We start from the raw sequence: 18,568 nt of genomic DNA on the forward strand, positions 1-18,568 counted from the left end.
CTAAATAAATATGTACATATTTTCATAAACATATACAATAGAACTCTTACTAAATATAAAAATAATATGTGTTTATGTGTGTATATATATATATGTGTATGTGTATACACACACACACACACACACACACAACACAGATATACATGTATACATAAAATCAGTCACAGTCATGTGAAAAAATTTGAGTAGTTGACTTGGAACTATTCTCAAGGGCACATTGCCTTGGGGTGCACCTATTTTTTAACAGTGGCTTCCTACCACTCTAATCAGACCTGCCTGGATTTCTTTCTGCTGATATTCCTCTTACTTTCATTATTCATCTGGTCTCTTATTCTGTGTTTGTCTTTGTCTGTTTCCTTCACAGCCCTGTTATTGAATGAGCTTGGTAAGCATTTCATTTCTTGCATTTCCTCTCCATTTTTCTAGGTTATTTTCCATTTCTGTCAGGTGATGCAGTAGCTTTCTGACTATTCTTTTATCTCTATTGATTTGCAAGTCAGATTATCATGTAAGACTTCATTTTTAGTAAAGACAAGTAATTTATATTACATGTTTAGTTTAAAGTTTAAAAACAATTGGCAATGTCTTAGGTATGCACAAGAATTAAACTTGTGCGTGCTATCAGTCTTAAAAGAATGATTAATGATTATACCATTGAACAGATGTTTTCATATTTTTCTTAAGTGTAAATATAGCTTGGCAAATTTTCAGAAGTTAGGTGGGTGGTTTAGCAGTCAGATATCAATAGGATTTATTATTGAGAATATAAGTTAACTAACTATAACTTTTTATTTTCTTTTTTTTTCAGGTGGCTTCACTATAACAGGTATGAATATTTTTCAAATTTAATGTGATTGAATCTTATTTTTTTACTGTCTGTTCTTATTTTGTGTTAATGCATTTTAAACAATCATTTCTCACTCTATTTTCTTTTGGAAATAAAAAGGAAAATGCCTCTATGGTAAGACTTTTCTAAAATTATTCCTCATTTTCCCCAGATACTCTTAAAAGGCAAACAAAAATCCTATTGTGTATTAACATTTAGTTGTGGTGCATGGTGTGCCCTTAGTGGTTTACACAGCTAATGTCTTACACATTAATGACATCTGTGTTTATTTTTCTAAACAAATCTGTGTGGAGAGCCTATAATTATTTCCATTTGACACTAATCAATTTACAGATTTTCCTATATAGCACTGATGATGTGCAGTTTGCCCAGCCAGATACTCCAGAGAATATAGAATAAACTAAACATATTGCTGGCCTCAGGGAAGTGTGGGAGTTGACATGCACTAGGGCTGTAGGGCCCAGACGCAGGGTCCTATTAAGGCCAGATCATAGGGTGAGGATACAACACTTCTGGTTCCCACATTCCACCAACCACCCTCAACCTATCTTTAGGGAGTTAGGTTTTAGCATTAATAACATCATCACAAGCAATATTCCCCCACTTGAAGGGCATGGCAAAGTGTTCTATAAAAGTTGAAATAATAATAAAAAAGTTAGAAATATTTACATTCAAAGTGCTGTTCAACCTGTGTTGATTACATTACGTAGCATAAATCAGAAGTGGTCTTCTTGAACACAGGAGAAAGATAGTGCCCTGCACCTTCCTCTCTCTTGACCCCTAATATTTTCAGACCCATCCATGCATGTTTATAAAAGAACATAAACATAAAAAGTAGCTCTGGTTCTTCGGAAGCTTTAGGATGGAGCTGTAATGGGCCAGCCTGCAGAGTAGTTTCCAGTTTGTTCTTTCATGTCAGTACTCTTGCGACTTTCTGAAAACTGGAGAAGTGGATACAAGTAATAAGAAGGAAATTTTTTTAAGTTCTGAATTTTAAAACATTACAATAGGGGTTGGGGATAACTTAAACCACTATAAGTGATAAATCCATGACCAGTCAGCTTTGCAGCAAGTTGCCCAAGGTGAACCTTTTGAATATGGGGTTCTTTGTGCTGATACACCCCTACCTTCATTATCCCCTCTAGTCTTTTGTTCTGTTTGTCTGTTTCCATCACAGCCCTGTTATTCAGTGAGCATGGTAGCATGGGCTGCTGCACTCCACCAGTCCTCTGACACAGCTCTGAATGACAAAATGATTTAAAATGCATAATTTCTCACCCCTCTTCTGAAGATTCAGAGATGTTAATCTGTGTACCACAAACCACCACCCAAGACTCAGAGCCAAACCCGCTGACTCCGAGCCCAGAGCTGTGATGCTCGTGCCAGGGCCAGCACTGTCTTTTTTCTTTCTCCTCAAGCCCCTCATTCCTCTGTTTTGAAGTGGCACGTAGAACCATTTCTAGTCACACACATCCTATATCTGTTAAATTTCATCAGCATGAATTCTAGTCAAAGTGGAAATGAAGGAAACCCCAAAGGGGAGGAACTAAGGTGCATAAACAGATTTTTCAAAAGAAATTATTTTTTCTGCCTCAAATGGTGTGAGGAGAGGCATGTTTGATCCCCAGAACTAATAAAAGATGATGCTAATAAAGATGCTATTGTTCCCAGTTAAAGAAATCATACCATACTCAAAATACTTCTTGAAAAGTACCCTAGCCGTACTATGCCCATCATGTAATAGATTAAGCACCTGACTTTTCAAAGAAGACAGATTATGAAAATTCTGATAGTTGAATGCACTTCTCACTCTGCTACAAAGGTTAAAACAAAACAAAAAGCCACAAAACACAGCCCCTTTAATTCATTTTGTAATTGAGGAAACTTAGTTGCAACTACAGACACAAACTATCTGCCAGAGCTGGCACTGAGCCCCAGGTCTCATGATGCCCAGGCACAGGGAGCTCTCTGCAAAAGCCAGCAGCAGGTAGAGCTAGCAGTCAGCTGAGCCGGGACTTCAATGAGAACGTTAGGCCTGGTTAATCCAGACAGTTGCTGTGACAATGACTTACTCTTGCAAAGCCTGCAAGTATAGGCACACTCCCATGCAAGCTGCCTAGGAAATAAAGAGTGTAAGCATGTCCCTAGATAGCATGCTGTTTGACTCTTAAAGAAACCTGTAACAAATAGGACAAAAGTTGTTGTTCCCATTTCACCATGGGAGGACTGTGTAGGCTATTGAGTTCTTCAAGTCTGTGTTATTGGCATTTTTATCCCATGAAGCTCGGGCATCTGGTTGATTTCTGTTCATTGCTCCATGCTGCCTATGAAAGCAGTGTTTTCAAGGATCTTGGGTCTCCATTTTGGGCACCTCTAGGAGTTTGCCTGCACCCCCATGAGGGCTGTGTAGCCCATTTCATGAAGTTTAGATTCATGAGCACTTTGTTCACTCTGCGGTGGGGATGACATGCCACCACTCAAACCCCAGACTAACTCTGCTTGCGATGTGTGCATCTGATGTGATGTCCAGCTTACTAATTCCACAGTGTGCTGACAAGCCAGTGCTCTCCATTCTGCTGATTTTCTGCCTGTCCTTTTGCTAGGCCAGCCTGTCTTCAGGAAAGTTCATGCTAGAGAACATCCGATTCCCTCCACTGTAATCCGCCTCACAGGTACTTGCATTTCTTCATGACCTTCAGATTCCAGAGTCGGATTAACTTGACGCTGACTACCTGAAAGTGTTCTTGATGTCTTTAAATATTAGAGTCACATATTTTTAGTGTGCACCCACCACCACCACACAACTTCCCCCCGCCCCCAAACATCGCTAAGCAATACAGTGGCTTCTCTGGTAGTGGAGAGAGAGGTGAGTTAGCAGTAACAGTAAAATCCACAAGGCAGAGCAAGAGGCATTGAGGAAAAAGCAGCAGGAACCACTAGTTGTTGCTGTTATGTGCCATTGAGTCTCTTGCGACTCATAGCGACCCTATGTACAAGAGCCCGAAACACCATTCTATCCTGCGCCAACCTCGCTGTCTCAAACAGACTCATTCGCACCACTCCACTCACAGAATCGATCCATCTCATTGAGGGTCTTCCTCTTCTGCGCCATCTCTCCACTCTCCCAAACATAATGTCCCTCTCTAAGGACCAGTCCCTCCTTGCAACATGCCCAAAAGTATATCAGATGAAGTTTCAGAATCCTCGACTCCAAGAAAAGTTAATTCCAAATACCTCTCCCACTCATGTCTCACTAAGGAGCTCTGGTGGCCTAGTGGTAAGAAGCTGCACTGCAATTCCAAGGGCATGTGGTCTGAACCCACCAGTTGCACTGTGGCAGACGCATGAGCAGCCTCCTCTCATGTGATTTACTGCCTCTGAAAACCTGCTGAAGGATCAGCTATAAATTGGTTCTGACTTGACAGCAAAACACATGGAGTCTCACTGTCTTCAGATTGCTTTCAATCTTGCTTCTTTAGCAGGTAGACATATCTCCTAATACTAAAGTTGTGTTGTGGTGGTGTTGTTTTCTTTTTGCTTGATTTTGGTTTTGTGTGTTTTTCTTTTTAAAAAAAAAAGCTGAACTACTGTTGCTTCTTTTGCCTGGTTTTCCTTCATCTTGGAAGCAAGGGATTAGCCCCAAGAGCAAAGATCATCTTTGAGGATTCTGTAGGGAAGATAAAGCAACATTTGTATGGTAATTAGGTGATAATATAGCTTTCCCAGACCTGCATCGTCAGGTTGCAGAGTCCCTGGGCAGTGTGGGTAGAGTCCACCCTCAGAGGAAGGGTCTAATGATCTGGTTCCAGAAACCCTGTGAAATGCAATTCTAATCTGACACACATGAAATGGCCATGATTTGGAGTCAGTTCAGCAGCAAGTGGTTGGACACCATCTTGCACGTAAGCCTCGATTGAGCACAGAATATTTACTATTTATTTGCCACCAGCCATCACTGACTATGGCAGTAGAAACACTTCTGTGTAACCCTGGAGGACTTTGCTCACCCTTACATCCCACATTCTGTGCAGTAATCACAGTACGCAGTCTTGAGCTGGTCCAGATTATGCCTCAGGGAAAATCAAGTACCAGTTTCCTTAAAGTGCTATTAGAGAGGCCAGCCAGTTGCTAAAAACTTGCAAAAGGCCTCTGCTTTTGGACTTCTAACCATAGTTCTAAGTGAATGGTCAAAATAGTCTTGGATGACATTGTCTCATATCTGACCTTTAAGTCTTCCAAATCCTACATCGTTCACAAAGGCTCAGACTCACCACAACTTTAAATATTAATGTCATGAGTTTATTAGGTGAGCATCTACATAATGAGACAGATGTGTGTGCTGCCTTGTTTTCTACAGAGAATCCCTGACCTCCTCCCTTCGACCTTCGACTCCTCCCCAGCAGTGATGGTGGTCCAAATGCAGCCAGGCCCAACAGCAGTGTTTTAAAAAAAAAATCCATTTAGAAAACTCTCTCCTATCCTAGATACATTTTAGCTTAGATTCTTGGCAGTTACAAAGAAAATCAATCACTCAACAGGGGAAAAGAGATCTTCCATCAGTGATTTATTTTCTCTCATGATTATTTTATGTCTTGCCAATATTGATTTTAACAGTGGCTGTTAACTATGTATTTTTTAATCTAAGCTGTGTTATTAAGTAATTTATTCCCAACGTTTCAATAAGATGGCTTATAAAATGTATATGTATTGAGAGAGAGAAAGAAAAAGAGAGAATTGAGAATTGATTTAATCTTCCTAGGAAACAAAACTAAAACTACAGTGTGTTATCACTCTGCACAGGTAAGAAAATGAAGCTGACTTTGAGCATAGTAAAGAGGCTTATTTGTTCCAGTGTGAAACATGAAAAGATAGCAGACACAATGTTGTTGTTGTGTGCCATTGAGTCAGAATCGACCCATAGCTGACCCTGGCAGATTTTCAGAGGCAGTTAACCTACTGGAGGAGCTGCCTATCCTTTTCTTGCCGAGCTGCTGGTGGGCTCAAACCGATTGCCTTCATTATTGCAGTGCAGCTTCTTGCCACTAAGCTCCACAGACAGAAGAGCCAAGAGCAAGCTCTTAAATAATATCTGTATTCTACAAAGGGTATCTAAAGACAGACCTTTAAAAAAAATAACCAAAAAAACCCCCTCGCACCAAATATAATACATCTTTCTTTTGTCATGCATCAATATTATTGCAGAGAAGTAATAATTAGGATTTTTCTTTCTGTAAGTTACATATAAATACATTTATCTCTTACATTTTCATGATTTAGTTAGGGAAAGGCAGCCCTGCCACTCCCATGATGCTGTCTATACATTTCTACTTTGACATCCTTTTGCTTGGAATGCCTCTCCTTACTGTACCACCTTCTTGCCATCCTTACCACCAGCTGTCACCTGGCAAGCAAGCCCCTGCACCTGACTGAAGAGCAAGTTCAAATACCTCCTCTTTTCTGACTTTTCCCCTGACCCTTTAGACAGTGTGGAGTGCTCACCAACCCTGGTCCCACCACCCTTACCACACAATACTGAAATTACCCACGTGTCTAAGTGTCTCTCTTCCCATGACACCAGAAGTTCCTGCAAGGTGACATATTGTAGGAGTGAGATGACATCTCTTAAATGTATACACAGAACAGATGAACGACTTTTCTAATATCCCACAGCAAATTAGAGAGTCGAGCAATGAGTCTCTGTGGAGCTTCTATTTTGTCCTATATGAGAAGCTTAATGGCACAACTATTAAGTTCTCAGCTACTGAACCAAATGTTTGATGTTTCTAATTCCCCCATCAACTCATCAGGAGAAACACAAGGTGGTCTTCTTCAGTGAAGATCACAGTCAAGAAACCAACATGAGGTAGTTCTACTCTGTCACACAAGGTGGCCGGAAGTAGAAACAGACTTTGAACACTTTGCATAGACAAGTGTGCCATACATTGTAAGGGGCTCTGGAGGAGACAGAGGCTGCACAGGAGCAGTTCAAATAGAGCTGAGCCATATTTTTCTGTCCCCAACAAGTTTACATGTGGTTGTCATTATTGTTTGTGCTGTTGAGTCCTCTCTAACTCAGATCCTCACATGTGCGGAGTAGAATTGCCCCACGGAGTTTGTATGACCGTGGCATTTCAGGAGCAGGTTACCGTTCCAAACTTCAACTTCTAACAGTTTGAACTCAAAGTCCAAACATTTAACTATTGGCGGCACCCAAGGAACATCCGGTTTACAAGTTGGAGATGGTACTTAAAAATAAAGTACATAGTAAGTGTCCTTTTGCATCACACACAATGAGTATTAAAGAATTAACTCAAGGTTAGGGTGGTCATTCCAATTAATTGTTGAAGCATTTATGTAAGAAGGAGCTTTAGCTGGAATTTTGAATTTGTTTCAATGAAGACCAGACTAAGCAGTAACATAAAAGTGTATTCGAGTTTAGGAGCAATGATATACCCACGAAAGAAACTAAGTACCTTGTTTTTCTTTAGATTGGTATGAAATCTGTTAAAACAGATTTTTCCTAAAGTTAGTCATTCTCATACATCCTTTAAACTTTTGCTTTGGCAATGTTCCTGCCATACTAATATATATTTAATGTAATTTACCTTTTTTTTACTTCGTTAATTTTAGGATGGAAACTTTGAGCCACTAACATTAGTGGAAATTCTTATCACTTGTCATAAATAGAAAGTAAGCTAGAAATTTTAGAATAAAAAAAGAAAAAGCTTTTAAATTCTAGCTTGACGTTCTAAATGATCTATGACTGAGAATTAATGTTCCTTTCTTAAAATGGTAGAAGCCCAAATGTTAGAAACTAGTTTTCAGATGTAGCAGCATCAAACCAAGCATTCCTTCTTGATATGAAAGACTGAAGGATGATTGAAAAGGGAATTACCTTTTCACTGGCTCTATGATTTTATTTCATTTGCTACTATGTTCATTTATTTAACACCATGTTCCAAGCCATTTCATTTTGTGAATTGCTGCCTGAAACAATGCCACCATATTGCCCTTCTTTTGTCATTTCTATCTTCTGCCTAAATTAGCTTGAGTCCCATTACAAGTAACTTGCCACTTGTAAATGAAACTACATTCTTATGGGAGTCCCCGTTTATAATTCAAATACAAATCCAAGTGGTACAATTCTATATTCTTTGAAAAAAATTCTTATTTGACATAAGTCTCAAACACATCCATGTCCATCCAAGGTTTAAAAAACAGACACTTGACACTGTAAAACTAGCAAAAACATTCTGGGTCAAGTATCAGAAATTGGTAAGAATCAAAATGCAGACACACACCTCACTGTATTGCATTTGACTTCATAGTACTCCACAACTGATATGTTTTGGGTTTTCTTGTTATTTTGTAAATTGAAGGTTTATGACAACCCAACAGCAAGCAAATCATTCCTTACTATTTCTCCAACAATGCGAGTTCACTTCATTTCTCTGGGTCACATTGTTTTAATTCTCACATTTCCACTCTTTTGTAATGCCATTGCACATTATGTAGAAATACAGAATAGTGTAGATATATACACTGCGGTTTATTTTAAAAAAAATATGATTCACTTTGTTGCTGTGGTCTGAATCTGGACTCTCATCACTCTGAGATGTTCCTGTGTGGTTAACTCCTTTATGGGACTTAATGGGACCTCAGCCTAGCTTTATGGCTCAATGCGCAAATTTTCCAGGACAAATCTTGGAAATTATAATCAGAACCCTTTGTCTTCCCTTGGAACACAAGTTCCTTTCCTAGTCTACTATTTAAAAACAAAACAAAACTACTTCTGTTGTTAAAATTTATCACCTGACATCTTCTTTGTGCCTCTGCTAGCATCCGGCACCTTCTGCTAAGTGTAGCCTCCCTTCTTTTTGGTCTTCATCTAATTCCTTGGTGCCCTGTGATCCCTAAGGAGAGGAAAGTAGATTTCCAAATATCTTTCTAGGAGGACACTTCCTGAATACATTCTGAAGGATTAATTGATAGGCTACATGGTGCTTTGCCTCAGCTAAGTTTTGGCACTTGGTGTTTAAAATGCTGGCAGTGCCTTGGGCCCATCTGCTTCCTGCCCTGGCAGTGAACAACTGGCCTATAAGCCTTTCTTGCAGCAGTGGTGAGAGACGACACGTGGAGCCCCTCTTAGCAGGACCCCTCAGCAAAGGGAAAACCAATGGAAGTGTGAACTCTTATAAAAACTGATGCCTACCTAAATCCAAAAGGAAAGCCGTTCTGTATGACTGCCGAGCCTGGCAACCCCTCCTGTTGTCTCCTCAATCCCTAGACTCCTGCAGCCAGCCCGTGTGAGAGCATCACAGCTGAGGTGTTTCTGTGGAGCAGACCCTTCCTCCTTGGAGACTTTTCTTGTTCAGCTTAACTCCAGGAAGAAGGGCCTCCTCTCACTCCAGGGGGAGTGGGGGGGTGGGCGGGTGGTCAGTGATTACAGGACTAGTCTTAGTCTTTCACAAGTTCATGGCCTTTTTAGAATTGGTTAAATCCTATAACCTTAATACAGAGAGGAACCAACTGTGAGCTTCCCCTCATTAAAGGACGCTTGGGTCTATTAACATTTTCTCTGCACCCACTCACCTCTCCTGGAGTGAGCTGTACATGGAGGTTGTGGAAATAATCACACTCACAGGGTGAGTCAGTATTCACTCCCCAAAGCCCTCACCTCACCCTCCCTGTTTACACTAAGATTAACATTGTCAAGAGTTTCCTAACACATCTCAGCTTTGTTCCAGAGACTGGAAACACATGCCTCTTCCCAAAACATGGAAGGACCATTCTGCTGCTTGACTTCAAACCGGGATTCTTGGCAAATCAGAATTGGCCTTCCACCATCCCTCTGTCTCTGTTGTCTCCTGAAAAAGGAGAGCAAATCGCAGTGTGGGTCTCCCCTATCCTTCAGGGTCAGGCCAACACTTTTCCTTGTTTTCCTTTGGTCACTTGTTGAAGGAATGCTTACAAACAGCCGCTGAACCTGGGTCACAGCAACAGCTGGCGCATCCCTCCACCCAGACTAAGTACAGACAGCGTTTTCTCAGTGATAGGCCCCTGAGAGGACTCCTTTCCTGAACTGCTTGTTGGCAGAAGCCATCAGCTTAGGTTTGGGACATTGTAATCACCTGCTGTCACTATGATGCGTTGCCAGATATGCTAATCTTCCGCTCAGTCCTCCTCCAGACATAAGATCACTCCCTAGGGCCTCTTAGGAGATCATTAGGACTTCCTCTCTCCTTGGCTTTCTTTTCACAGAATCCTGGAATTTCCCAAGAAAATTGGTCTCACTGCAAACTTTCTTGCCCTTGCCTTTCGCAGACGAATGTGATGACAAACAGCCCTTGACGAGCAAAGAGGAGGAAGAGAGGCGCATTGCGGAAATGGGGCGCCCCATCCTGGGGGAGCACACCAAGCTGGAAGTGATCATTGAGGAATCTTATGAGTTCAAGGTAGGCCTTACCTCCGCTTCTTAATGGATTAGCCTATGCTGCAAGATTCAGCTGGAAAGGCAGGCAGATGTCATTTCAAGAACTGGCTCTGGAGTTGAGGTCTTCTAGTTAGATTTGAAATAGAATTAGTGGAGAAACGAAAAGCTCTGTCAACCAAATGAGATCAGAACCGGCGCTGAGCAGTAGCATCCCACATGACCCAGAGGCAAAGGGTCCCCAAAGGTGATTCTAGCAGTTAAGCATGTACAGAAGGAAGCAGTCTGGGGGTAATAAAGGCAATACATCTGTCAGAACCAAAACATCCCCACTGCTGTGAAGTAGGAGGTGGTTGTTTTGTAAGGGGGTGGTTTAGCTGTCCTTAAAGAGCTTGATGAGCTCTTGTTTATATTTAGTTATCCTTCTCAGATCCTCGGACATTCAATCACGGGCATCAAACTGAAGGTGTAGTTCCTACAGGCAAGCTGATAAAACCGAATCAGATGATAAAGATGGTTTTCTTTTCAAAGTTGACAATGTGGGACTGGGATGAACATAAAACAGTGGGCTAAACATTCCTGTCCAGGCTTTGCTGCTCCCTGTGTTCCTGCACAGCCAGTGGCCAGCCTCACCAGTACAGCCCTGACATCTGAGAAGACTAAGTGGAGATGAACCGGGTCCCACAGGGTGATCCACAGAGGAAAGCCCTCCTCTCTTGCCTTCCAGAATTCCAAACCCAGGGCACAAAAATGGTCCCCTCTTCTATTTTTCAAAAAAAGCCCCTCCAACTGTTTGAAAACCAGAGTGAGGGCTCCAAAGCAGGAATCAGACCACCAACTAAGCAGGCTCCGTATTTCATCTAGATGCCCGTGGTGGTGGTTGAACCCATTAATTATGCGTTGTAATTCAGTTCACAATTGAGGTTCCTGGTGGGAGATAGGTACAAAGAAAAATGCTTTTGCCATTAAAATGGGATTCTTCAAAGATAAAAATACAACTAAACTTATTTTAGGTAATGGAGGATCTCTCTAACTGTTCCTGCCAGTAATCTCCCTCGGGAAGACAGAGCAGGGCTAACCTGGGTACTCACATCTCCGGGAAGATCAATCGTTCAGAGTCCACATTTTATTTGCTGCTGGAGCTGGCTCCACACACAATGACTAGCACACACATTAGCTCCCTATAAGCACAGACACTAGAACCACAGAAGGCCTGTCATTGAGGATTGAGGACCAACCTGAAGATCTCTTATTCAGGTGTGTCTGAGCTCCCTCAGCCCCCCCCCCCCCCCCCACCACCACTTCTGCTGGAATCTATTGACCTCATGGGTGTCACTCTCTGCAGCGGTTTCTTTGGCTTGGCATTTCTGGAGGACATTTGAACGCCACGCCTCCCAGATCTCATGAGGAAATGTGTGTTCTCTCCTTTAAGGGATGATCTCTAACTTACTTGTCACATGCCCTCTGACTCGGAGGAGCAGCCGTGGTCGTGGCTTTCCGAGTGATCTTGGACTGGGTAGAATAGTTCTGTCTTTCAGACAGCAAAAGCTCCCTCTAGTAACCATTCCAAGGATTTGAGCATTTGAAAGTCTCCCCGATCTCTGTCTGAGCCCAATTCTAGCAACATTTCTCTTCCTAGAATACCTTACTTTGACCATTTTCTCTCAGCTCCTCATAGACGATCAGCACAGCAATCCTTGAAACATAAAGAACACTATGGGGCATGGGTCTAAGTTTCTTTATGTGTGAATTCTAGTATTGTTATCTTAAGAAGTTTATTTTTCTGGAATGTAGTTATTTTATTAAACTTGTTCAGACCTCCCAGAATTGTGTCAGAAACTCTTATTTGAAAGGTACTTCATTCTGCTTTGCCCAGCATTCCTGTGTACCATGCGGTGAATAGGAGCATGTCTTGATTAACACCAAAGGACTCTGATGGTACAGTGGTTAAAACATTTGTCAGCTAACCTTGAGGTCACCTGTTAAACCCACCAGTTCCTTGATTCTGCATTGGTTTATGACCTTGGGAACCCGATAGAGCAGTTCTGTTTGAACCTCTGTGCTTACTCTGAGTCCACGTCCTCTCCACCACAGCAATGGGTGGGCTTAAAACACCTTTTACTGTTTTGTTTTGTTGTAAGTGCTGTCAAGTTGAGCACGACTCATAACGACCCTATGAACAAAAAACCTGAACCCTGTTATCTAACTTTCGTCATTTCCCTGTGTTCATAGAGTTACCAGAGGCATGTGGTTTAGGAAGTAGATACCACTCCTGCTTCCAAACCTGAATCAATCTGGGATCTCCTCTAAACATTGTCCAAAGATGGGTAACCATTATGTTTGACACACCAGTGGCACTGCACTCAGCATCCCAATAACTCCAAGCTACTTCAGCACAGCGAATTGACAGATCAGTGCTGTACCACTTAGAAGAATGTTCAACCGAAACACAATTATCACCCCTATTGCCTTTTAAATACAACGCCTGCCTAAAAGGACCTGGTTGACTCTAAACCAAGAGGCTTCCAGCCCACAGCTCATTGTTAGCTAAATCCAGCAAATTCAATCAGCTCACACCCAATTGTGAACAAGGGAAAAAAACCAACACCCAAGCAATCCACATCTGACCCACACCAAGACAAGAGAAGCCATCTTCCAGAATCTAACTGCTTCACACGTGAGCCTCCAAGCAATTAAATACTAGGAAGAACCATGTACTATAATCCTCCAGGGTTAACATGAACTAAAGTTTAACATACAATACAATATAGTAGTGCTTTTAGGTTTTATACACTATGTTAGTGCATGTAAGTTTGTTTTTGTTAGTGGCCATCTAGTGGACCTCAGCTAAGAGCATTCCTACAGAAAACACATAGAAACCTTGCATTTTCCTACGTAATCCTTAAAAACTCAGTCATGCTCAGTTTACATTCAAATCTTGTTTTTTTATGAAAACACAGTCAGTTCTGCGTTCCATTGCTAGATCTGTCCATCTCCTCCACTGTTTATCTCCCAAGAGGTGAGATGCCCTATCTTGGTTCAGCCCCAAGCTTTCTTTGGAGTGTCCTGCTCCATGTTTCTTTGACATCTTTGATAGCTTCTGCACAGAACTTTGAACTGGTATGAACCAGTATACTTGAGATGATATGACTGAATTAGAAAAGACAGATGCTAGTCATGATTCCAGGAGTAGTGATCAAAAGAGAATGATTTTGAAAATATAAGGAAGATCAGTTTTAAAAAAGTGTCCTTAGTTCTAGTGTATCTTCTCACTGCTTTATGCTGGTGCCTGTGGCTCTTCTGGAACAAACACTTGACACTCCTGGTTTTGTCTTTGACCATTCACTCAAGACCCCAGGGTTACATATCTTGATGACTCTGCTTTAGCAAATAATGTGCTTTCTCTTGAACCATAGTCATTTAGGTGCTCGACACTGATCATGTACAGATTCTGACCTACCACCAATAATACATGTTTTCTGCCCCTTTGCGATTAGTGGGAATTCGAAGAGGCTCTGACAGTAAGTGTGGCTGTTTGGTAGACTAGTCGATGTGGTAGTCTTTCTGGGAAGAACGACCCTGATGTTCTGGAAATGACCCTGCACCCTGTAGTCTCTGTGGCGTGTGGTAGTGCTTTGGGTGCATCTGCTTTCTTAGTTTCCTTGTCTTGGCTTGGCTGCTCTTGTTGTCATATTAAGTGACTTTTAGAAAGCTAGAGAGTGCTAATTGTATAAAACCAAGTGCTTAAAAATGAAGATCTAAGGAAAATGAGAGGCTTGCAGCACAGTGGCAGTAGACAGGGGGGAAATTCAGCGCAATGTGCTCTAAAACATAAGAATCGACCTTTCTTGTCTTATCTGCAGTAGAATTAGGGTGCTAACAGAATTCTCCGGCAGCCACGAGGCCAACAACATTAGCAGCCTAAGAAAAATCCATTTCTTGGCAATCGTTCAGTAACCTAGATCTGCTGTCTTATTTCATTTCGTACACAAACGAAAGTACAATGGAGATTTTGGTACCTCAACCTGTCTGCCATTTCTCGTTTTCAGAGCTGTACAAGGCAGAGCAGGGCATATATTAATTCAGTTGCAAACAGCACGCTCCTGAAGTCAGGAGCCAGGTAAGTTCCAAAAGCATTCAAGAGGAAGGGATGGCTGGGTTTTTGCAACATCCCTTATTTTAAACATGAGGCTACTCTTCATTAGCCATTAGGCATTGTATTTGCTACTGAGAAGTTTCCATTTCAGAATGTTTCCAACAAAGGACTTTGCTTGTTTGCATAATCATAACCGTGTTTGATGTCAATATTGTTGTTCTGAGCCTAACATCTGCTACCTTTTATATAACTCTGGGGTTTAAAAATCAACAATGTTTTAGATGTCCTGAGGCCTTAACAAACCCAGCAGTTATTATCTTACTCTTCTAAACCTTTCTAGAGCACCGTGGACAAACTCATTAAGAAGACAAACCTAGCCCTTGTGGTTGGAACAAACAGCTGGAGAGAGCAATTTATTGAAGCAATCACTGTCAGCGCTGGTGAGTGCCTTTCTCTGCATGTTACAAATTATTATGGCTCATTCTGAGCTTAGTTTTACTAATGTGACCACTTGTTCTGTGATAAAGCACTGAAGGAGTTCCATGGAAAAAAATAAAGATATTTGTAGTGTATATGCACATTTTAGATCTTAACACAAACTATCTAGCAAATGTCTTTGAGCACGATGTTTGTCTCCATCAATGTTGTCTTCCTTTCTGGAAGCAGACAAGATAAGTTTAGTGTCTATTGTGTATCTAACTTACTGATGGCCAATGACAAGATTTTGCCTGGAAAATTCTCGGAAAGCAGCATGAAATGGCCAAGGGAAGGTCAGAGGAAGCCACAGAATCATAGGTGGAAAAGGATGACATTAAGACTAGTTACCACAACCATCTGCATCATTTTACACTCTCTTCAACAATGTTTAACAAATTAGTGTTTGTACTGGCTGTAGAAATGGAAATAGAATCACATTCTGTTTATACCACTACAAGCAAAGTACAGAGTTTTATTTAGGAAAAGCCTACAAAATGGAGTGTTTTTCAAACTCTCCAGAGTCAGAATTGTAGGAAATTAAATACAGAAAGAAGTGTTCCCTTCCTGCATGTCCAAGCTTTCTCCACTCTCTGTGTGATTATGTAGAGAAAAGTCAACCCTCAAAGATTCATGAAAGCATTACTGTCATGGGGTGTTTCTTTTTTTCAGATCTTTGCTTAACTTGTACTGATACTCCCCTCACTTGTTCATTTTCCATTGTAACAGCTAGTGAACAAAGCTAGAGCATTCAGAGATTCCCAAACAGTAAAATATGGAAAAAGCATCATGAGCAGTTTGCCCATGACTTCTAGCACAACGACCTCTTTCCAATCTGCCACAGGATATAATTTGACAAATTTCCCAAGTGCAGTGGGAATAGATGGAGTGTGTATGTGGAATTATGTATCTGCTTATCATTAGTGCTGTTTATAGTCATGCTATGGTTTATTGCAATTGAATATATAATGGAAATGTATGAACATTAGATTGTGGTTAATTGCTTAGGAAAGTGGATTTGAAATTTACACTTAACTCTAATAGGGGAAGGGGAAAATTCCTGCATATGGTTGGTATTTTTCCTATAAATCTGAGATTAACATCTGAGGCACAAGTTATACTCCTTCTACACCAGAATAAAGTAAAGGCCAAAGATAGCTCAAATAAGAAACTGCTGATGAGTCCAAGAGTAGGAACGTTAGAAATGTGCCAAATTGCTTTATGAGCTTTGACAGATCCCAATTGAGCAGTAAAGTCAGTGTAATCCTCCGTGAACTGTTCCTAGTTGTTTCCAGGTTTTCTCTGGGTGCAGTTGTGTGAGCTCATGTGCAGTGGTCACATGGTAGCCATCATGTCCTCATTTTTCAATATGTCAGCCATTGTTTTTGGTGCTGAGATATGACAATAACAAAATAACAAATAGCCATGGCTGCAGATGACACAGCCCTGCTTGCTAAAACTGAGGAGGACCTCATGCACTTGCTGCTGAGGGTCAGGGACTACAGCCTTCAATATAGATTGAGGCTCAATGTCAAGAAGACAAAGATTCTCACCACTGGACCAATTGGCAGCATCAGGATGGATGGTGAGGAGATTGAGATTGTTCACAGCTTTAGTCTGCTTGGCTCCACAATCAACACTCTCAGCACCAGCAGCCAGGAAATTAAAAGACGTATTGCGATGGGAAAGTCGGCTGTTAGGGACCTCTCTAAAGCAATGGTGTGTCTCTGGAGACTAAGGTGTGTCTGGTAAAGCCATTGCCTTTGCAATCACTTGGTATGTGTTACAGAGCTGAAAAATGACCAGGGAGGATAGAAGGAGAATTGATGCTTTTGAGCTTTGGTGTTGGAGAAGAGTGCTGAGGATACCATGGACTGCTAAGAAAACAAACAGTTTCATCCTGGAGAGGGTTAAACCAGACTGCTCCTTGGAAGCAAGGATTCTGAGACTTCATCTGACATACTTTGATCATGTTGTAAAGAGGGACCCGTCTTTGGAGAAGGACGTCATGCTTTGGAGGGTGGAGGGCAGGCGCAGGAGGGGAAGGCCCTCTGGGAGGTAGATTGATTTGGTGACTGAGGCAATCGGGATGAGTGTGTCGGAGACAATGAGATTGGCATAGGACAGAGCAGAGTCTAATGCTGTTGTACATAGGGTCGCTATGAGTTGCAAGCGACACGACGGCACATAACAACAACAATGTGGAATTGGAACTCCGTGTGTCTGGATGTTGATGATCCTCGTCACAGAGAACTGACAAGCGTTGGAATTGTTGTTGCTGTTGTTGTGTGCTGCAAAGTTAGAAGCAACTCATAGCTGACCCTCCAGCGGGTTTTCAGAGACAGTTAATCATGCGGGAGGACATTGTCCAACCTTCTCCTGTGGAGCAGCTGATAGATATGAACTGTGTGCCTTTGGGATTGCAGTGGAGCTCTACAGTTAAAGATAAAGTAGCCAAGATAGCACTGTTAGTAGACATTAATGCCAGATTTGCTTTTCTAGAACTACAGTGGTTTTTTATTGGTCACTTCGCATATTTTTGCAACCCATGATCAAACCTTCGCAAAAATGTACGGCCATTGCATGGCAGTGGAAAAAACATAGTTTGGGACAACTAGCCAGATGATGTGGGAGAAGGATAGGCAGTCTCTTCCTGTGTGACTAACTGTCTCTGAAAACCTGCCGGAAGGCCAGCTATGGGTCAGTTCCAACGCAACATTACACAACAACAAGCCAGATTACGTCACTGTCAAAGATAAAGTCATGTAATTGATTCTATTTAAGAAAACGTACAGAAAAACATCTATTAAAATGATAATATTTCTTACTCCACCAAAAACAAATGGAAGCTCAAGGTCTAAATCCTAATGGGAGCAGGACATTCTGCCCGTTCTTTATCCCATGGAGTCACTGGATAGCAGTCCAGCATGTCACCTATATTTTTTATATTAAGAAATCACCAATTGTCATCATGACAGATCCAACTACATACTACCTCATACATGCTAGAGTAGAAGTGTGTGCCACAGATTTTTTAGGGACAGTTTCTATTTCTATTTTTTCCATTTCTGTTTTGTTTTGCTGGGGAGAAAGTAGAGATAGTGGACTATTTGCCTATTCTACAGTCTTTGCATGTCTAATTTAATGGCTTTAGCTACCTTTACCATGTGCCTTAGCCATCACCATTCACCATCCCCAGTGGCTGAGTTTCGGAAGTAGATCACCCAACCTTTTCTTTCAAGATGCCCTGAGAGGTTAATCCTTCAACTTATAGTTAGTAGCTGAGGGCATTAACACTTTGTATTACTCAGGGACTCTTTCCTATTTGTTACATGAATCTTTACACTCCCAAAATCTCATGGTCTAGGTATGGTTATTATTATCTTATATCTATAGTATCTATAGCATAGATACTATATCTATAGTAACTAAATGACTCTGAAGCATAGTTCAGAGTTCTAATTTATCAAGAATCAGTCCAGCTAATTCCATCTAATGCTCCTCCTCCACCTTCTTCCTTCTCCTCCTTTTCTCTCTTTTTCTTTTTCTTTCTTTCTTTCTTTCTTTCTTTCTTTCTTTCTTTCTTTCTTTCTTTCTTTCTTTCTTTCTTTTCTTTCTTTCTTTCTTTCTTTCTTCTTTTCTTTCTCCTCCTTCTTCTTCTTCTTCTTCTTCTTCTTCTTCTTCTTCTTCTTCTTCTTCTTCTTCTTCTCCTCCTCCTCCT

The 18,568-nt window shown here is 41.3% G+C and overlaps 1 protein-coding gene across 3 annotated transcripts in view; it reads left to right on the plus strand.

Moving 5' to 3' along the window:
* The window catches only part of SLC8A1 (solute carrier family 8 (sodium/calcium exchanger), member 1), a 414,184-nt gene that overhangs the window by 327,343 nt on the left and 68,273 nt on the right, over positions 1-18,568 (plus strand). Inside the window, exons 3-8 of one of the 3 annotated variants that reach the window (XM_006882329.1) lie at positions 365-385; positions 809-826; positions 947-961; positions 3,451-3,519; positions 10,172-10,302; positions 14,714-14,813. In XM_006882329.1, coding sequence (XP_006882391.1) covers positions 365-385; positions 809-826; positions 947-961; positions 3,451-3,519; positions 10,172-10,302; positions 14,714-14,813 — 354 coding nt within the window. The remainder of the gene's footprint in view (positions 1-364; positions 386-808; positions 827-946; positions 962-3,450; positions 3,520-10,171; positions 10,303-14,713; positions 14,814-18,568) is intronic. The other 2 variants (XM_006882331.1, XM_006882330.1) reach the window with 2 other exon arrangements.

The sequence above is a fragment of the Elephantulus edwardii genome, unplaced genomic scaffold (assembly GCF_000299155.1).
Source record: "Elephantulus edwardii isolate Elephantulus edwardi_28Jun2011 unplaced genomic scaffold, EleEdw1.0 scaffold00019, whole genome shotgun sequence".
Lineage (NCBI taxonomy): Eukaryota > Metazoa > Chordata > Mammalia > Macroscelidea > Macroscelididae > Elephantulus > Elephantulus edwardii.